This window comes from Eubalaena glacialis, chromosome 16 (genome assembly GCF_028564815.1).
Source record: "Eubalaena glacialis isolate mEubGla1 chromosome 16, mEubGla1.1.hap2.+ XY, whole genome shotgun sequence".
Lineage (NCBI taxonomy): Eukaryota > Metazoa > Chordata > Mammalia > Artiodactyla > Balaenidae > Eubalaena > Eubalaena glacialis.
Genome location: NC_083731.1, coordinates 12,282,470 through 12,302,799, shown reverse-complemented (window position 1 = coordinate 12,302,799; position 20,330 = coordinate 12,282,470). Strand labels below are relative to the sequence as shown.

General features: G+C 42.6%; 1 protein-coding gene across 6 annotated transcripts in view; it reads left to right on the top strand.

The window, feature by feature from the left end:
* Window positions 1-20,330, top strand: part of FARP1 (FERM, ARH/RhoGEF and pleckstrin domain protein 1) — a 291,156-nt gene that overhangs the window by 192,359 nt on the left and 78,467 nt on the right. For all 6 annotated transcript variants that reach the window (XM_061171145.1, XM_061171147.1, XM_061171146.1 and 3 more), the window contains exons 4-5: window positions 14,555-14,597; window positions 17,450-17,528. In XM_061171145.1, the coding sequence (XP_061027128.1) occupies window positions 14,555-14,597; window positions 17,450-17,528 (122 nt within the window). The remainder of the gene's footprint in view (window positions 1-14,554; window positions 14,598-17,449; window positions 17,529-20,330) is intronic.

Here is a 20,330-nt window from a genome sequence, read left to right as displayed (position 1 = left end):
TAAATCTCTGTTTAAACATTTGCTTTGTCATTTAGCAACTGGGTAGATTCTGAACTTCTTCAATTTTGTACTTTATCTGAAAAAATTGGGATTAATAAATGACTATTTTACAAGGTTATTATGAGGATTAATTCAGATACTTTACAGTGTTGAGCCCAGCGGGCTTCCCGGCATAGCAGTCAGTCAGCCATCTGCTGTATTTTATTCTTCCATTCTGGCTCCGAAACCAGTGAGGCTGGCCCGCCAATATTTCATGAAAGCTACAATGCTCAGCGATCTGATAAACAACTCTGGTTTTGCATAAATAAATACTGGTAAAGGGACTTCCCTGGTGGCGCAGTGGTTAAGAATCCGCCTGCCAACGCAGGGGACACGGGTTCGAGCCGTGGTCCGGGAAGATCCCACATGCCACGGAGCAACTAAGCTGGTGTGCCACAACTACTGAGCCTGCGCCCTAGAGCCCGTGAGCCACAACTACTGAGCCCATGTGCCACAACTACTGAAGCCCACGCGCCTAGAGCCCGTGCTCTGCAACAAGAGAAGCCACGGCAATGAGAAGCGCACACGCAGCAACGAAGAGTAGGCCCCGCTCACAGCAACTAGAGAAAGCTCACGTGCAGCAACGAAGACCCAACGCAGCCAAAAATAAATAAATAAATAAATAAAATAAATAAAAAAAAAATACTGGTAAAGCTCAGGAAGAAAACTGACATCTTTTCATTCATATTATAATCTTCTTTACGCCAGGAAAAAAGTTTTACCCTTGGCAGGTGTCTTAGCTTAGGCTGCCATAACAAAATACCATAGAGTAGGTGGCTTGAACAACAGATGTTTCGTTTCTTTCAGTATTGGAGTCCAAGATCAGGGTATCAGCATGATCAAATTCTGGTGAGGATTCTTTTTCTGGCTTGTAGATGGCCACCTTCTCACTGTGTCTCAAAGAGCAGAGAGAGAGAGAGATCTCTTTCTCTTCTCATAAGGCTGCAGTCCTGTTAGATCAGGGCCCCACCCATATGATGTCATTAAGCCTTAATTACCTTCTAAAGACCCTGTCTCTAGATACAGTCACATTGGGGGTCAAGGCTTCAACACAGGAATTTGAGGGACACAATTCAGTCCATAGCAGCATGCATGCTTTCTAGGGGCCTTGAGGTCATAGAACCTACACCTACCTGGGATGACAGACATCACTAACTGGTGGTTTCCCAGCCCCTCTGGGGTCAGACAGGCCTCCTTCATCTATGCTTAGTTGCAGGCTTCTGACTTTGCTTCTTCCTGGGGGCCTATGGATATCTGAGACCAGGAGGGGCTCTTTGTGGAACATGCCAGGTGTGAAGGGTGAAGAGCACTGCAGACCCAAGGACAGAGGAAAGTTTGGGAAGCCAGCAGAGGTGGGGTGGTGGAGCATCCCGGTCACCACACAGAGCAGCTCCATGGTTCGGCCTGACAGTGGCCGCGGTGACAGGGCAGGTCCCAGAGAGTCAGGGGAAAGGCAGCTTGCTGGAAAAATACAGCTATGGGTAATATTCTATTTCTTAAGCTGGAAGGAAGCTATATGGGGTTTCGTTTGTTGTCAATTTGTTTTTTAATTAATAGACTTTGGTTTTTAGAGCAGCTTTAGGTTTACAGAAAAAATGAGCAGAAAGTAAAGAGAGAAAAGAGGTCCCCTATGCTGTCTCCCCAGGCACAGTGCCCCTATTATTGACGTCATACATTACTGTGATGCTGTGTTACAATCGATGAGCTAGTATTAATACATTATTATTACAGTTCCAAGTTCAAATTAGGGTTCCTTCTTTGTGTTGTATATTCTATAAGTTTTGACAAATGTATAATGACATGTATCCACCATTACAATACCATCAAGAATAGTTTCACTGCCCTAAAAATCCCCACTACACCTCTCTCCCCTCTGAGCCCCTGAGAACCACTGATTTTTTTCCTTCAACATTTTATTTTCTGTGTTCTTGATGCTTCAGCATTTGAGGCCTTGTTGACTGAGGAGAGACTGCCCTTCCCAGGACTAGCCAGTTCTTAGACATAGCAAATGGTTCCCCTGCCAGCATCCTTCCCATATGGAAATGAACCAATCCAGAGCCCATACTCTGAACCACCTCTTCTATCTCGCTCTTACACTGCAGGAGACAAAATTCCTCTGCCTTAATCATCCCAGGGCCGGTATCAGACACCTAGAGACGGCCCCACACCCCAGAGCCCACTAAGATGACTCAAGCTAGCCAATCCTAAGCTGCTTACCCTGACTTACCTTGTCTTTTCCCATGGAAACCACAGTAAAGCCTCCTGCCCTCCTGCTTTGTCCTCACCCTTTCTGCCTCCTGGTGGACCCTGGTGCTTCCCCGCATGGCCCTGCATGGTGTGGCATGCCCCCTCCTCCTCGGAACCATACGTAACAAACCATCTTTTCAATGGCTGTAACAAACCATCTTTTCAATGGCAGCTGTCTCCTAACCTGTTGGCTCCACCGTATGCGACTAATGAAGGCTACATCTTAAAACAATTTGGTTTAAAAAATACCTGGAAATAGGTTTCTAAAATGGATAGTCTTGAGAAGGTAGAAGTGGAATCATAGTTTTTGGATCTTCCCAAACCCAAGACCCACATAAAAACAGCTACTTAACAACATCAAAAACCCATGGACAACATTTATGGTAAAACTAGGTGTCAGAGTGTAAGCCCTAGATCCCAAAGTACAAGCAGTCAGAGATAAAACATCAGCCAGACACAAGGTCTGCATGCTATCAGAGTCTGTACAGGAGGAAACAGAGGGAAGCAGCAGGGCATCTGATGGAATGGAGAAGAGAACCCCCAAAGAGCCACTAGAAATCCCAGGGGGACAGTTTGAGAAGAACAGTGGAAGCTGAGAGGCCTGATGGTGCTGGAACAGTCCAGCTCCAGTGAGCAGTAACTGACCTTCTGGGACAGGCCACCACTTAGGAGAAACTATGGAGAATGGGACTGAAATTGAGCCAGGTAAGGACAATAGAGAGGAATAATAGAGAAGGGGAGGGAAACAGAGGCAGGAAATCTCGGAAAGCAAGCCACCATGTTTTTTAACACTGCCCAAAATTAATAGAAGAGGAAGCTCTGGGAAGGTAGGAAAGCTACCATGAACCATACTTTCTTCTCAGGGGGTTAGGAAACAGTTTTCACATAAAAATGAGTAACAGAAAGGTATCACAGTCATGATATTAAAAAACAGATACCGGAAAACAAAAAACTTAAGTGTGTTCCTCCCAACATACCGTGTATGGCCTTGCCAAAGGCACCAGTTGGATCCAGCTGCCAAATTGTACTCAGTAAGGAGGATAGAAGAACATGTTGAATGGCACCATGAGTGTGCAGTCTGCAAAATCCAGACTCAGAAATTATTCAGATAAACTATAAGGAAAAGAGAGGGATGGAGGAAGAAACTATAGGTGAAAAGATACTTGAAGGACATAACATTTTTGAAAATAAGGAAGACTAAAAGATGCACCACTTTGTGAAATAAAACATCAAGAAATGTACATGGTTACTGTAAAAATCTAGGTAGTGTTTACTTTTAGAGGGAGGGGGCTGGTTTTAGGATAAGATGGCTGACAGAGTTCTGTTTCTTGACTTAGTTAATGGATACAAGGATGTTTGCCATTTAATAATTCACTAAGCTGTACGTTTGTTTTCAGTAGTTTTAAGCATCTGTGTGTTCTTTTAAATTAGATAGTTTTAGAAGGGAGAAAAAAAGAAAATTAAAACAGAAGGAGCAAACTATAGATTGAAGGGGGGAAAATCCAATTAAGGTACCAGAATACCCACGGGAGATCCTTTGAACTGAATTTTTCAAAGCTAATGCAAATTAAACAAATGATTTTAAATTAGTTAAAACCGAGTAGTTGATGTGTTACAAGTACCATGCCTGAGGTCTGTTGCTGAGCCCTTAAAAAATAAAGGTTCCCAAAGGTTAAAATTTCCCTGGAGGCAAAGGCCCCCTGAAGCCCCAGGCATTGCATTATAATATTAAGTTCTAGTTTTATTCCAAAACTTTCCTTTGCATACATCTGGGATATCAGATACTGCCTAATGAATTTAATGCACTAATGCATAAAGATGGCCCTCTTTATACATTTCATTTCATACTTTGGTTTACAGATCTATCTTTAATTCCTTTTTATTTAGAGCTTTCCTTGTAAATGAATAAAAACATACCCTCAATTTTTCAGTTCAAATTTTATTCATGCATTCTTTCAGCAGTCAATTTTTTGTTGTTGTTTTGTTTTTGTTTTTTTAACGGGGGGTGGGGGTGGGGGTGTAGGGGATGAGGCTAGATTAAGAGAGACTTAATGGACATAATCAGATATGAAGCATGGTCCTGGATTGGAGGTTAGTTTTGACAGATCACAGTAAGGACATTCTTTATTCACATGAAGGAATTTGAATAGAGTGTGATCATTTGGTGAGAAGAAAAGTTTACAAAATAGGAAGATAGTAATCATTGACTAAAAAGGAAAAAGTAGGTTATAAACAATATGATCTCATTAGGGTTTTTTATAAGTGTATGTATGTTTATATCCACACACATCGCTCTTCAAAAAAAAATGTGGAAGGGATATACATGAAGGCAGTGGGTCTTAAAGCACACTCCCCAGGTCAGCAAGCAACATCAGCGTCACCTGAGCAGTGCAGATTCTCAGGTCCTCACGCAGATGAGGAAGTCCGGGCGCAGAGCCCCCCCCATAGTATATGTTTTAACAAGCTCTTAGGGTGAATGTGATACAAGCTCAATTCTGAGAACAACTTCATTAAAGTGTTAACCATGATCTCTTGGTGGTAGACAATTTTTAAAATTTTGCTTATGAGAATTTTCTAATTTTCTAGCTTGCATATAGATGAATTCTATACCGATAGATTATTTTTAAATTAAGAGGTTTTTAGTAGCATCCCACAAATTTTAGTTTATTGTGTTTTCACTTTCATTTCAGTTTAAAATACTTTCTAATTTCCCCTTGGTTTCTCCTTTGACTCATGTGTTATTTAGAAGTATGTTATTTTGTTTCCAAATATAAGGATTTTCCACAGTTCTTTCTGTTACTGAGTTTTAATTTAATTCTGTGGTTGCTGGAGAATATAGTTTGTATGACATGAGGACTTTTAAATAATTTACTGATATCTCTTTAAGGGCCCAGAATATGGTTTATTTTGGTATGTGTTTTATGTGTACTTGAAAAGAATGCTCATCCTGTGGGTGGGACGGAGCATTCCATCTATGGCAGTTAGATCATGTTGGTTGATAGTGCTGTGCAAATCATCTGTATCCTTAGTGAATTTCTGTCTATATGTTCTGTTAGTTATTGAGTGAGAGGTATTAAAATCTCCAGCCATAATTGTGGATTTGTCTGTTTCTCCTTGTAGTTTGATCAGTTTTTGCTTTATGTACTTTGAAGTTCTGTTATTAAGTATATAAATACTTCAGATTTTTATATCCTCTGAATTAATTGACTCCTTTGTCATAAGAAATTATGAAAATAGGGAAGACTAAACACGGGTGTATAAATTGTATTTGTGAAGTAAATACATGTGATATTCTTCTGATATCTACTTTGATACTAATTTAACTATTTCAGTTTTTAAAAAAATTATTAATGTTAGCATGATATGCCTTTTTCCATCCCTTTCCTTTTAACCAATTTATGTCTTTATATTTGCAGTCTGATTCTTATAGTCAGCATAGAGTTGGGTCTTGCCTTTTTATCAAATCTGACAATCCTTTTTAATTGGGAATGTTTAGATCATTTACATTTAATATGATTATTGATATCATTAAAACTGGTCATCTTACTACTATATATAAAATAGATAACTAATAAGAACCTACTGTATAGCACAGGGAACTCTAGTCAATACTCTGTAATGACCTATATGGGAAAATAATCTAAAAAAAGAGTGTATATATGTATATGTATTACCGATTCACTTTGCTGTACAGCAGAAACTAACACAACATTGTTAATCAACTATACTCCAATAAAAATTGATTTAAAAATTAAAAAGTAAAATAAAAAATCTTTTTATAGGAAAACAAACAAAAAAGTTAAATTGGTCATCTTGCTATTTGTTTTCTATTTGTCTTATCCATCTTTGTTCCTTTTTCCTGTCTGCCTTTTGATTAATTGAATATTTTGATGATTTCATGTTACTTTCCTTGTTGGTTTATTAGCTATAGCTCTTTGATTTGTAACTTGAGTGGTTGCTTTGGGGTTTATAATGTCCATCTTCAACTTATCACAGCCTGCCTTCAAGTGATATTATTCCTCTTCACATACAGTATAAAGCCTTACTTCCATTTTTCACTTTTTGACCTTTTTGCTATTGTTGTTATTGTTTTTTTTAACATAAGTTATGAACCCCACATTACATTGTTGTTATTTCTGTTTGCCAGTCAGTTATCTTTTTTTAATTGAAATACATTTGATTACCGGTCAGTTATCTTCTACAGAGATTTAAATAATAAAAAATTCTTAAAACATACATTAACCAGTTGCCATTTTGGTGTTCCTCATTCCTTTGTGTAGACACAGATTTCCATCTGATATCACTTTCTTCCTGCTCAGAGAGGCCTTCCTTTAACATAGCTTATTATGTGGCTCTGCTGGTGATGAATTCTCCGAGCTTTTGTGTTTGGAAATGTTTTTATTTTGCCTTCCTTTTTGAAAGATGTTTTCTGCGTGGTGTAAAATTCTAAGATGTTTTGAGTATGTTAAAAATCTTGCACCATTGCATTCTCACATTGTTTCTGGCAAGAAATCTACTGTCATCTTTATCTTTGTTACTTTATATATAATGTCTCTTTTTGCTCTGGCTGAGTTTTAAGATTTTTTTCTTTGTCATTGTTTTTGATAATTTGATTGTGATGCGCTTCCATGCAGTTTTCTTCATGTTTCTTATGCTTGGAGTTTGCTGAGATTCTTGGATCTGTGGGTTTATAGTTTTTGTTAAATTTTGAAAAATTACAGCCATTATTTCTTCTAATATTTTTCCATTTCTTTCCCCCTCCCCTGCCACCTCCTCTCCTTCAGGACTCCAATTACATGCATATTAGACTGCCTAAAGTTACTCTATAGTTCTCTAATGCTCTGTTAATTTTTTGGTGATTTTTCTTTCTGTGTTTGATTTTGGATGGTTTCTATTGCTAGTTCTTCAAGTTCAGTAGTATTTCTTCTGCAGTGTTTCATTTGATGTTAATCTCATCCAGTGTGTGTGTGTGTGTGTGTGTGTGTGTGTGTGTTTGTGTGTGTGCGCCTGTGTATGTTTGTATCACACTCTGTAGTTTTCATCTCTAGAAATTTAGTTTGGGTCTCCTTAAAATCTTCCATATCTCAACCTTTTGAACATAGAGAATACAGTTATAATAACTGTCTTCATATTTTTTTTTTACTAATTCTAACATCTGTGTCAATTCTAGGTCCCATTTGATTGGTTTTTTCTGGGGGGGGTTGCTTGTTTTGTTTTGGTTTGGGGTTTTTTTGGTCTAATTATGGGTCATATTTTCCTGCTTTGTATGCCTGGTGATTTTTTTTTTTTTTAATTGGATGTCAGATATTGTGAATTTTACCTTGTTGAGTGCTGGGTAGTTTTGTATTCCTGTAAATGTTATTGAGTTTGAGGGGGGGGATGCATGTAAGTTATTTGGAAACAATTTAGTCCTTTCAGATCTGGCTTTTAAGACTTGTTAGGTAGGACTGGTGTAGTGTGCAGTCTGGGGTGAATTATTCCCTACTCCTAAGGGATGACCCTTCAGTACTCTACCCAGTGCCCATGAGTCATGAGGTCTTCCCATCTGGCTGGTGAGAATAGGTAGTATTCCTGGCCCTGTGTGAGCACCAGGCCTGTAACCTCTAATCCTTCTGTGTGTTTCTTTGTTTGTTTGTTTTTTGTTTTTTAATTTTTTGCCCCATCTTGGCTACTTTCCTCACAAGCACACGTTGATTAGTACTCTGTTGCCTACTCAAGGGTAACCCTCTGTACTCTCCTAAATGCTTTCCACTTTCCTGTGAACTCTCTCTACCTTGATCCCCTGCACTCTCAGCCCCATCTCTTCAACTCATGGATTTTGCCAGGTTCTGCCTATGTTCTTTCTCTCTGCACCATAGCCTGAAAACTTGCTCAAGGCAGAGGCTGGTGTAGTCATAGACAGTATCATTTCATAGAGGTATCATAAAATGATACCTGATCATTTCATACAGTATCATTTCACAGAGGTCATGATTTTAGTTTCCTGTCTCTCAGGGCTCACTGTTTCTTATTGGTGTCCCAAATCTTCAGATCTGTCATGTTTCTTTCTTTCCTTTTCTTTTCTTTCTTTCTTTCTTCCTTTCTTCCTTCTTTTGTTGTTTCATGTAGGAAGATAAATCTAGTCCCTGTTACTCTCTTTTGACCAGAACCAGAAATCTCTAAAAATTAATAGGTTTTTAAAAAGAAAGCCACACTTAACGTATCTTATACCATATGTAAAATTAATAAAATAATTAAGATCAATATGAAAAATTACATTCAAACAAACTATTACAAACAAAAATTCAAAGTAAAGTCGTTTCTTGTAGGAGCCAACCTGCAGAAAAATTCGTTTGTTGCAATGAGTTCTAGACACTGGATAATTTTTGTATCATATTTTACCTGGTTTCTATATATCTTATAGTTGATGATGAAATAGTTCTGCTGTGTGCAGTTTTGACTTCTAAATAAGAAGGAGAAAGATGAACTTTTGTTGAGTCTTTTTAGAGGAGCAGCATATTATGTTGCAGAAAAAGCACAGGTGTGGAGTCAGATGGACTTGAAGTGGAATCCCAGCCGTTTGACCTTGGGCAACTTAAATAAGCTCTCTGAGCTTGGCTTCCTTCGTGTGTAAAACAACCACATTGTTGTGAATATTAAGTGAGAGTGTATAAAGCACCTATCCAATGCCTGGCACACAGTAGGTGCTCAGGAAATCGACTCTTCGCTGTCCCCCTGCCCGATGTCATGTACGTGACTCTCTTTTAATAAGACCCTTTCCAAAATACCTCAAATATTTTAGTTGCCTACAAAATCCAACTGAAAGTTCACTCACCAAATAATAGGGGAAAAAGATGTTTAGGAAAAGAACATAAAGGCTTTGGGGACAGTGATTCATCTTGCTTTGCCTTTGATGCCTAGGCATTAAAGCCTTTCTTCTCTAAGAGTATTTCAGTGCAGGAAACACACTCCAAAAGGGGAAAGTAACATTTAACAGGGTATCAAAGGAAAATAGAGAGGCTGACTGAAATGTAGGCAAGCAGGGCAAGATGGGGCTGAAAAGCTGTGTTGAAACTAAATTGTGGAAGATAGGTGTTATGAGCTGAATTGTGTCCCCCGAAAATGTGTATGTTGAAGCTGTGACGCCCAGCACCTCAGAATGTGACGGTCCTTGAAGACAGGGCCTTGAGAGAGGTGATTAAGTTAAAATGGGGCTGTGGGAGTGGGCCCTAGTCTAGTCTGAACAGTATCATTTTAAGAAGAGGAAACTGGGAGATACCCAGGGTACATGAGAGCCTGTGTGCACAGAGGGGAGACCTCGTGAGGACACAGCCAGAAGGCGGTCGTCTGCAAGTCAGTGAGAGAGGCCTCAGGAGAAACCAAACCTGGGATACCTTCAGCCTCCAGAACTGGGAGGAAATCGATTTCTGTTGTTTAAGCCATCCAGTCTGTGGTACTTTGTTATGACAGCTTGAGCAAACTCTTACTTATAGGCCTTCAAATCCCAGCAGGGGAAGTTCCTTGATTCCGTGAGTCCTCCTGACTAGGTATGGCATTTCTAGAAGCCCATTCGTTTTAACCAAGTCCCTCTACAGTCAGGTAATGTGGATCTGTAGCTGTGCTCTGGAGACCAGCAGCATGATTTTAGTGAGAACAGGGATGTGTGGCTTGGTTGAAGGAGTTGCGGAGGTGAGGTTAGAGATGGATGATTACAGTTGTGACCCTCCAGAGATCTGTTGGCAGGAAAAGAAAGTTTATGGTGCTTTTGTTGCCTTTTTAATTCATCTGGAACTTGTTTCTGTTCTGCTTAGGTTGAATGAAGAAGTGATTTGTGTAGGATGACCTAGACAAACTTCAGTACTTTAGTCGAGCAGCAACCCTATTTTTCTTCCTGCTCCCTCCAGCTCATGCTTTTATAGTGGTTTAAGTCCTTAGCGTGCAAGGCCTTTTCTCCCAGCTCTGCAAATATCAATCTAACTGGTAAATGGAGAGGGTCTTGTGGGCCCCGCTTTCTCACCCAGGCCAGTTTAGCTGTGACGTAACCGATGCCTTGGAGCGTTATTGCCATAGAGCTCTACTAGACAGGCTAATTCAGGCCAGGGTGATGTTCCCAGGCCTTCATGGTTTAAAACCACATGCTCGGTTGGCTCAAATTGGTGCTTGTATTTGATGAATTCCACAGAAATGCCAAAAACAGAAGAGAGATGTTTTAAAACAATTCATAAAATTGGCTGCTACATTGCCAGAGCATATCTGTTTGGTCCTGAGTGGTTTGCAGAAGTTTAGGCAGATTCTGTGGCAGAATTGGCAATGGTGAAAGACCTCAGAGGTGGTTCCCCTGAGGCAGGCTTGGAGGCCGACAGAGCACAGGCTGGCAGGCTCACGAGTGGACGCTCAGCAGCTACAGGAAATCCCTCTAGAGTTCTTCAGTTAATTCTCTCACACGCAAACACAACTGTGTCAGACCTTCTTCACTCGCCCACATCCTCCAACCCTCAGGTTTTACAGGGGTAAACAGATGGCGTCAAAGAGGAACTTTCTTATCTTCCCGACGCAGAAGTGTAAACTGATGTACATCTACCATTAGCCTCTCTGCTCCCTCCCTGCCGCCGCTGGAAAAGCTCTTCTTTCTACCTCCAGTGCCCTGCGTGTTAGAGCTATCTTTCCACACCATCCCAGGTGTCTTAGGATGTTGGTTATCCCTTCTTGCTCATACTCTCAACCCCTCCCTCCACCTTTTTTTTTTTGGCCACAGCACGTGGCATGCGGGATCCTAGTTCCCTGACCAGGGATTGAACCCCTGCTCCCTGCAGTGGAAGTACAAATTCTTAACCACTGGACTGCCAGGGAAGTCCCAGCCCCTCCCCTTTTTAAGCACCCCCAGGTCCTTCCTGTGGAAGACGAGCAAATAAGCAGTACCTTTATTGGATTCTTCCCCCTCCTCCACACCCCCATTCTCTGGTCTCTTCCTTCACAGCCAAGCTTCTCGGAAAAGCTCTTCACCCTTCCTGTCTCCTCACCGTCCACCAGACTTTCAGGCCCCTCTCCAAGTCCACTGACCAGCAGATACTCTAGCTCTCATCTTGTCTGATCTTTCAACAGCTCTTGATGTTCTTCCTCCTGGAAACACTGTCTTCCTGTGGCTACCGTGACATGACTCTCTCCTTAACGTTCCTTCTGTCCTTGCCTGCTCCCGTCGGCCGTTCTAAGGTAGACGCGTCATCAGTGCTGATGCATTTCATCCTCTGGGCTCCACGAGGCCGTCCTGTCCTCATGGCGTCACAGTGCTGGCAGCCTCTAACTGTGAGATCTCCCGCCCAGGTTTCTCTGAGCTTTGGATGAGTGTGTCCCACCGTTTTCATACTGTTTCTTCCTCGTGAAATCCAAGGGCACCTCCTAAAATGGAAGTGTCTAGAACCCCTCCGTCCTGGCCCTCTTCCAGTGCTCCCTGTCTCTGAATGGCGGCAGCATCCATCCAGACGCCTGCGGCAGAAACCTCAGCGTCATGCTGGTTATCGTCTGCTTCTCGGCCACCACATCTAGCCCATCGGTGAATCCCACTGGATTTTACCTGTTACAGTTTTCTTTTCTTTCTTTCTTTCTTTTTTTAAATTTATTTATTTAATTTATTTATTTTTGGCTGCGTTTGGTCTTCGTTGTTGCACGCGGGCTCTCTCTAGTTGTGTCAAGCGGGGGCTACTCTTCTTTGCCGTGTGCGGGCTTCTCACTGCGGTGGCTTCTCTAGTTGCAGAGCACGGGCTCTAGGCGTGCGGGCTCTAGAGCACAGGCTCAGTAGTTGTGGCACGCGGGCTCTAGAGCACAGGCTCAGTAGTTGTGGCGCACGGGCTTAGTTGCTCCGCGGCATGTGGGATCTTCCCAGACCAGGGCTCGAACCCGTGTCCCCTGCATTGGCAGGCGGATTCTTAACCACTGTGCCACCAGGGAAGTCCATGTTACATTTTTCTTGATTCCACCTAATTTTCCCCAACTCTGCTTCTGCCCTCCTGGTCCAAAACACCATCCTCTTTTGCCTGGACGACTGCAGCAGATAACCTGCGTCTATTCTGACCCCCTCTTTCTGTTCTCCCACTGCCAGAGTAATCCTTTCAAAGTGCAAACCTGATCGTATCAGCCCCATATTTAAAATTCTTCCCAGTGTTCTCAGGATAACGATGAAGTGTCTTAACGTGGCCTCTGTAGGGTCTGGCCCCTTCCTGACCCACCAACCTTGTTCTGCTGTCATGTTGGTCTCCCCTAATGTTAAGTCACCTGGACAGGTGTTTTTACTGCATGTCTTCATAGCTTCTTCTCACCTCTCTTCAGATTTCAGCACAATGTCCCCTTCAGGGAAGGCTTCCTCCTGCCTCTACCCCACCTGTAACCGGGTCAAACCTCTCTATCCTGACACTCAGCGTCCCCTGGGACTCCCCCTTGTTTCCTTTGTCTCAGGTACTTCTTTACTTTTCTTGGGAAGGTTTTGTTTCCTGTCTTTCTCACTGGACCATATGTTCCATGAAGCAGGCACCATGATTGGTCTCCCATCATTGTATTCCCAGAACCCAGCAGAGCGACACAGTGATGTGTTGTTGAATGAATAAATGGGTTTGAAGAACAGGGTTTGAGTCCCAGCCCTGGGCAGCTATGGTCTGAATCCCACTTTTCTCATCTGTCAAATGGAGATATTTTTGCCATCTTTTAGGATTCTTGGGAGAAAAATAATTCATCTCACAAATGACGATTGTTGTTTTGAATGATTATTCTCTCTCATTTTAAGGTTGAGTCTTACGAATGTAACAGTGGAGATGATCCTAAGTCAACTAATGCCTTTATTGTTTTTCTCATATAACAGAGTGGTAGGGGACGGGGAATATACAAATGAGAATTTCATTAGAAAATCATATTTATTTGAAAAGGTGGTGGGGAAGATTAACCTGAATAAGTAGACACTTAAATTTTTTTACTTTTACTTTTTTCATTATGAGAATTCTGAGTGATCATTGAAGGTAATTTGGATGATATAGAAAGGCAGAAGAAAAGAAGAAATCACCCATCTTCCCACCTCCCAAACACATTTTCCCACACTCTCAAATAATTCATCAGAAGTCAAGTTATGGGATGAAAGAGTATGTATATGAATACTTTTTAGGCTTTAGATAATTATTCCCTAATTGGTCTCCAGAAACGTTGTACCAATTCATACATCCACCAGTAGAGTAGGGCAGTGTCCATTTCCTGGCACCCTTGCCAACTCTGGGTTTATAAAATACAGACATGCACTGCATACAGGCATATCTAGATGCGTATTTAATGGGTGGAAATGGTATTTGATTAAATTTGCATTTGTAGTGCAAATTACTCCTGAACTTGGACATTCTCTTGTTAGCCATTGGCATTTTTTCTTCACCAATTACCTGTTATTCTTTGCATAATTTTCTTGAGGAGTGTTTCTCTTTTTCATATTTACTTATAAAACCCTCTTTACATTAAGCCCATTAACTTTTTAAAAATCATATATGCAAATATGAGCTTCAGTAGAACCCTTTCACATGATCACAAGTTCAAGGGTTAACTTATACTTTATTAATGACAACTGGTTTCTCTCTTTTTTAAAAATTTTGCCGCTTGAATTGCATGCTAAGGAGAATGTGTGTGAAAAGAGTCTGGACTTTGAAGTTGGACAAATCTGATTTCAGTCCTAGCTCTGCCACATTCTAGCTGAGGGCCTGGGACAAATTACTGAGCCTCTGCAAGTCTCAGATTTCTCTCCTGAGTAACAGGAATCCTCTGGCCTTGCTTTGAGAGGTAAATAGCTTATGGATGGTGCCTTGTGCAGAAGTGTGTTCTATAAATATTCACTCCCTTTCCGTACCCCTCAAAGATGTGCCGTTCTGTACGTACATCTATATACATGTGTTTTGTTTCACTAAGGAGCACGCGTATTTTACTCCATTTATAGCCAGATGTGCAATCACGTGTTAATATTTACTGAATAGTTAACTGTGATCAAAGTACCAGTAAGAATAGAAAAATTCTTAGTGAACCGTGCACTATTTGCATCTAGGAGAGATTTTTAATTTTCAACCTCAGGGATAATATTAGCAAGTTGGGATCCGTTCTGTAAACATGGGAGACAATGTAAGTTATGGCATTCTGGAGGGAAAAAAAAGGCACAGACCGCTTCAAATCCTCAAAAATATTTTGATTTTAAACAGCTCCTAGTGGAGTCTCAAAATACTTGCACTCTCTCATTGAGAATTGATGTCTCAGTCTGTTCTCTTTTCCTTTGTAGGTGTGGCTGGATCTCTTAAAACCTATTGTCAAGCAGATTAGAAGTAAGTATACCCACCCCCCCATCCCCCCCCACCCCCCCACCCCCCCCAACCCCACCCCCCCACCACCACCCCCCGGCCTGTTTAACAGTGATGTCAAATATAAAGCCAGACATCTTCCTTGTCTAGGCGTCGTCTGCCCTGTGGTGTCAAGCACTGGGGCCATACTTTCTTTTTTTACCCAGTGATTGCCTTTCAGCATCCACTAATCCACGTACTACTAAATGTATCTTCTGCAATTTTAATATATAACAATTTGGTAATCAAAACTTGGAAAACAAATGTCATTTTAATTAACGACTAAAGCAGGCTCTTAAGGCCCAGAGCAGTTGAGCTTGTCTGGTCTGTGCTCATGTTTCTTACTGTCACTTTTGAAGGGGGGAGGTGGAACCATTTATTCATAAAATTGCTATTAGGTTTTCTGTGCTGCCTTTTCAAAGCCTGTGAGATCAGAATGCAAGTGGTGTTTGGAAAAATAAGGTGCCCAAAAGTGTGTGAGTGTGTGTGTGTGTGTGTGTGTGTGTGTGTGTGTGTGTGTGATTGGCAAGCAGGACAGAAGGGAGTCTGCCTTGCATTTAGACCGTGTTGTCGAAGGAAAGATTAAGGAGGGTCTAGGAGAGAAGTAAGGAAAGGGAACACTTGCTTTTTCCCTCCCTTCTCATTGTGCGTCAGCACCAGACCATCCTCCCCTCTCTCCGCTGTGAGGTCAAGTTCAGAGACAAGCTCTCTTCTCCAGTTCATCCCAAATTGTCCCTCACTGCAGCCAGAGACCAGGCAAGAGACTGAGGATGGTAACAAAACTGCATTCCTTTAGTTGAACGTGAATCACACAATACCTCTTGGGGTCGGTTTTATGTCTGATTAAGAAACCCCACCAGTGCAGTGGTTAAGAATCCGCCTGCCAATGTAAGGGACAGGGGTTCGAGCCCTGGTCCGGGAAGATCCCACATGCCGCGGAGCAGCTAGGCCCGTGCGCCGCAACTACTGAGCCTGCGCTCTAGAGCCCGCGAGCCACAACTACTGAAGCCCGCGCAAATAGAGCCCGTGCTCCGCAACATGAGAAGCCACCACAGTGAGAAGCCCGCGCACCACCACGAAGACCCAACACAGCCAAAAATAAATAAACTAAGTTTATTAAAAAAAAAAAAGAAACCCCACCAGGCTACTTACAGCAATTTATGTGGCTGTAATAAACAGGCACACTGTGTTGAGTGGCCCTTATGCAATTGAAATTGATATTGATCTTCTATCATTTAAATTAAGCAATCGTTAATGCAGAAAACGAAACAGCCTTTGTTCAGCATTTATTGGGTGGCTGGCCTAGGACTAAGTGTGGAGGACACATTGCTGTGAGAAGCCCCCAGGCCTGAAGGCTGGAGGAAGCACAGCATCTAAAATGATGACATTTGTTCCTGCAGTAACCCGCGATGGGAACTGCTGATGGTGGAAAAGTGTCAGACCCAGGACAGCGGCTGTGGTTTGGTTTAGCACCGGAGCAGAGGCTCTTCTTTTCACCTCTGTGGGCTATGACTCGCCCCGTGTGACAAAGCTGTCATTTTGCATTTAGTGCTAGTATCTTCCTAGCTTCGGGTTTTCTAAGGATCCAAGTAGCCTCATTTAATTCCCCATCTGTGAAAATTGCTGGGAAGAATGAGCTAGACCTTCCCATCTTCCCCATTTTGTTCTTGCTATTTTGTGATCCAGAATTGACACGTGAGGATTTCTGTTAATTTTTAGAATGGTTAGCGGAAAGAAGCCCGGCTTCTCTTGGTTTCAGTAGTCCTGTGCCTTGTTTTTTTTCCTCCTAATTTTGTATGTATTGCCAACATCTTCATCTTTATGATACATCGTTTGGGGTTTTTTCCCCTAAATTTGAGTGTGTTATAAAAATTAAAGTACAACATCTATCTTTTGTGACGGTGAAAGGTAGAGCAAAAAAGACATTTTTTGCTTTTATACAACTGCTGTTAAAATTTGGATTTCATCATAATACCTTGTATTTCATAGAACATAAACTTTTGCTGTTATTCCAAATGGCAGAACCTGTAAGATTGCTTTTGTATTGTGGCTTATACAGCAAAATAAACTCTGACTCAGGTTACAAATTATTATTTTACAATCTATTTGATCTGTTTGAATTCTGGAAAGTTACCTGTCTCATTCCCAGTCTTACCCTGCCCACCCCCTCCCAGATCTGCTTCCTAATTTTGTTGGAACTTATCGATAAGATGGTGTATGAGACACTTAGTAAAGGCTTTGACTGACTGTGATGAACACAGTAGCCGCTGTACCTTGGAGAGAGTTAGAAATAATAAATTATGTAACTGATTTACTTTTTTGTTATCTCTTCCTTAAGCTGTCTAAAACCTATATTTGGACTAAAGCAGACAGATAAATTTTTTAAGACAAATGCCTGCTTTTAAAATCTGGGTACAATTTACGTCTCCAGGGGAAAAGTTTGATGCCTCAATGTAATACGCCTGTCACAGTATTTTTAAAAACCGGGTATCTGGATTTCCGTGGGGGTCCAGTAGTTGAGACTCCGTGCTTCCAACGCAGTGGGCGTGGGTTCCATCCCTGGTCGGGGAACTAAGATCCTACATGCCATGCGGTGTGGCCAAAAAATATAATTTAAAAAAACCCAAACAGGTATCTGTCTCCCCACAATATGAAAATGCGAATTAGTAACCAACTTAACCAGCTATTAAGTGACTTGGATGTTGGCAGAAGTGCTCTGGGCAGCTCGGAATAAGACTTATTATTTGGTATCTAATATACCCTCTTACATCTTTTCCTTTAATGGCATTTGAAAGACAAATCAATAAATGCTTTACTGCTTTTTCCCCCCTTTCTAGGGCCAAAGCATGTCATTGTTAAGTTTGTGGTGAAATTCTTTCCACCTGACCACACACAACTCCAAGAAGAACTCACAAGGTTAGTGGTTTGGAAACTGGGTATTTATTGCTGTGGGCGCCGGGGAGCAGAGAGAGTGAATGTTCTAAGTCAACTGATGAAGCATTTTCACAATGTTTCCTTGACCAGCATCTGCTCTGTGCTTGACAGTTTAACCTTCCTCCCTCCCAGTTGTGTTTACAAACATGGGAAGAAAGAAAGTACCACAGTTTTCCCTGAAAGCTGGTTTCTCAAAGGCTGTGCTATGAAGTATCTGGGCTTATAATCTGTTACCGTCGTTATTTCCCCCTCTTATACCTGTCACATCACAAGACAGTTTTGGGAAATGAATCTCTTCTGTGAAACCAAGGTGTGAACAGAGTTTTTCTCTGTTGCTGCAGTGGGTGAATAGACATGAACTGTACGGTGGTTTCTTTGAAAGTGTGGCCGAGTGGGAGGAGTGTGGCCAAGCCCTGCCCCTGGTAGCTGTGTGACCAGCCGGTTACTAAACGCCCCTGCACCTCTGTTAATCCCCGTGTCAACGCGACTGCAGTGCTTGCTTGGCCAGCGTTGTTTTGAGGATAAGCATAGAGTGGCCGGAACCCAGTAGGGCTGCTATGAGTGACAACCCCCATCATCCTCATCACCATTATCCTCATCTTCATCCCTGCTACTACCCATTTTATAATTTCCAGCAAGACACATGGTATTCCAAAAGAGAGCAGAGCCTGGTGGGAACACGCGAAGATATAACGCCTCCCTTTCAAGACTACACTACACTAGTCTGACCAGCCAGATTCTTGCCGCACACGCCTTGCAAGCTTTAGCTGTTCAAGATGAGGGCTGTCACATCTTTCTTGTCCCTCTGGGTTGAGAGCACGGTATTTTGGGTGGTTGAGTTTGTTAAATGGTTCATCATTTATCAAAGAGATGAAAACATTCAGTCAACAGTGTTGATGGAGTATACATGGTGTGCAAGCCTTGTTCCAGGGACGGGGCGCATACTGGTGAAAAGACAGGCCTGACTTTCACGGGAACAGACACAATGATTAAATAAACAAGAAAAATATCAGATAATGGTAAGAGCCTTTAGGTAATGGAAGTAGACGATGTGATAGAAGGTGACTGGTGGTGACTTTACAGTGCCTGGTCTGGGATGCTTGGGCTGAGAAAGTGACAAGGCTCTGTCAGTCATTTTCGGAGGAAGAGCTTTCCAGGTAGAAGGAACGGTTAGGCAGTGCCCAAGGCAGAAACAAGCTCCAGGCGTTGAGATACCTAAAAGAGGGCTTGCGTGGCAGGAACATTGAGGGCGAAGTGCATTGAGGTGGGGCAGAGGCCCGATAATACGTCGTGTTGAGAGACGGGTTGCCACAGATACCGAGGGGAGGATGACAGGAAGAGATGGCAGTCACCCAGGCCAAGATGATGGCGGCCACGGAGGTGGTAGGAGTGGAAATGGAGAAAACACATGCATTTGGAGCACGTGCTGGAGGTGGGGCTGACTTGAATTTGTGACGGATTGTGGGTGGAGGCTGAGGGAAGGAGAAGGGATGCTTAAGATTTTGACTTAAGCTGCAACTAGATGGATGGGTGACAACTAGAATGGGAAGGGGTGGAGGGAAGTAGAGGACTGGGGAGGGTGGAGAGTCAAGAGTTTGGTTCTGCCAGGTCATGTTTGAGGTCCCTGCTGGACATCCTGGGGCTGCGTCAGGAGGGGCACCAGGTACACGAATGTGCGATTCCAGAAAGGGAGGAAGGCGAAGACTCTTCCCATGGCTTCGTGTGTTCTGAATGAGTCACCGCTGATAGTTTACCTCCGCTTTCACCCCTAAAATGAATGAAGCAGCTAAGTGGCCAGGAACTGCAGAGGCCGTCAGCCTTCTGAGAACCACATGCCTCGGCTAGGGCGCTTCCCGTGGAGAAGGGGCAGCTGGGGCTGTCACCCGAGTTCCAAGATGGCGACACCAGTAGCATCTTCATGCGGTGTCCTTATTGGGGCTACTGTGTCTCAGCTTCTGGGGCTGGGTTTCCTGTTGTTGGAACGTATGTTGCTGGAAGCTCAGAATATTGACATGAATCTGAAGGCCAGTCCAGCTGTTGGCCAGTAGCGTGCCTTTTCCTCCCACATTTCACTGGGCCTTCATCCTGCTTAGGAAGTTGGCAGCATAAATTACCACTGCCCCCCAACCCCAGTCCTTTCTCCCCATTCTACTTTGCGATGAGTTTTGCACCTTTTCAGTTTTTGTGAATCATCATCTCTAGGGATCTGTGATTTTCTACCATTCTGGTCCTTGTTATAAAATTCCAGACAACTTGTGACCATCAAGCCGTGTGTGTGTGCCTGGTATTTTGCCAGCTGTTCTGACCGATCTGATAAATTCCTCAAGTGACACAAGCTCAGCTGGACGTAGCAGGTTTGGGGGTTTGTTGTCGCTGTTTTCTGGCTCCCAGTGTTAACTGACATTTTAGAAATCTTTTCCGAGGAGAGAATTCCTTTGGCTCTGGGGTCATAAAATTGATGGGAAGTTTAGAAGCTCCCCGTTGCTTTCCGCTTTGTCACAAGGTATGCTGGGAAGGCGACTTCCCAGATCCAAAGTGTTGTTCTCCCATACTCTCAAAGTCCTAATTCAAGCAGAAATTTAAGGATGGGACCATTGAGATGCCAGGCAGTTTTCTATGGCAGATGGTGAGGGAGGGAGGGTTTGGGAGAATCCCTGTATGGACACTACTTCATGGGCGAGGGAGGTGCAGACAAGAGTGAGACAGACAGAAACGGGCCCGCAGTTCAGCAGACTTTAAGTGACTCGAGCTGCAGCTAATTCTTCGGGCCTCCAGGAATAGCTT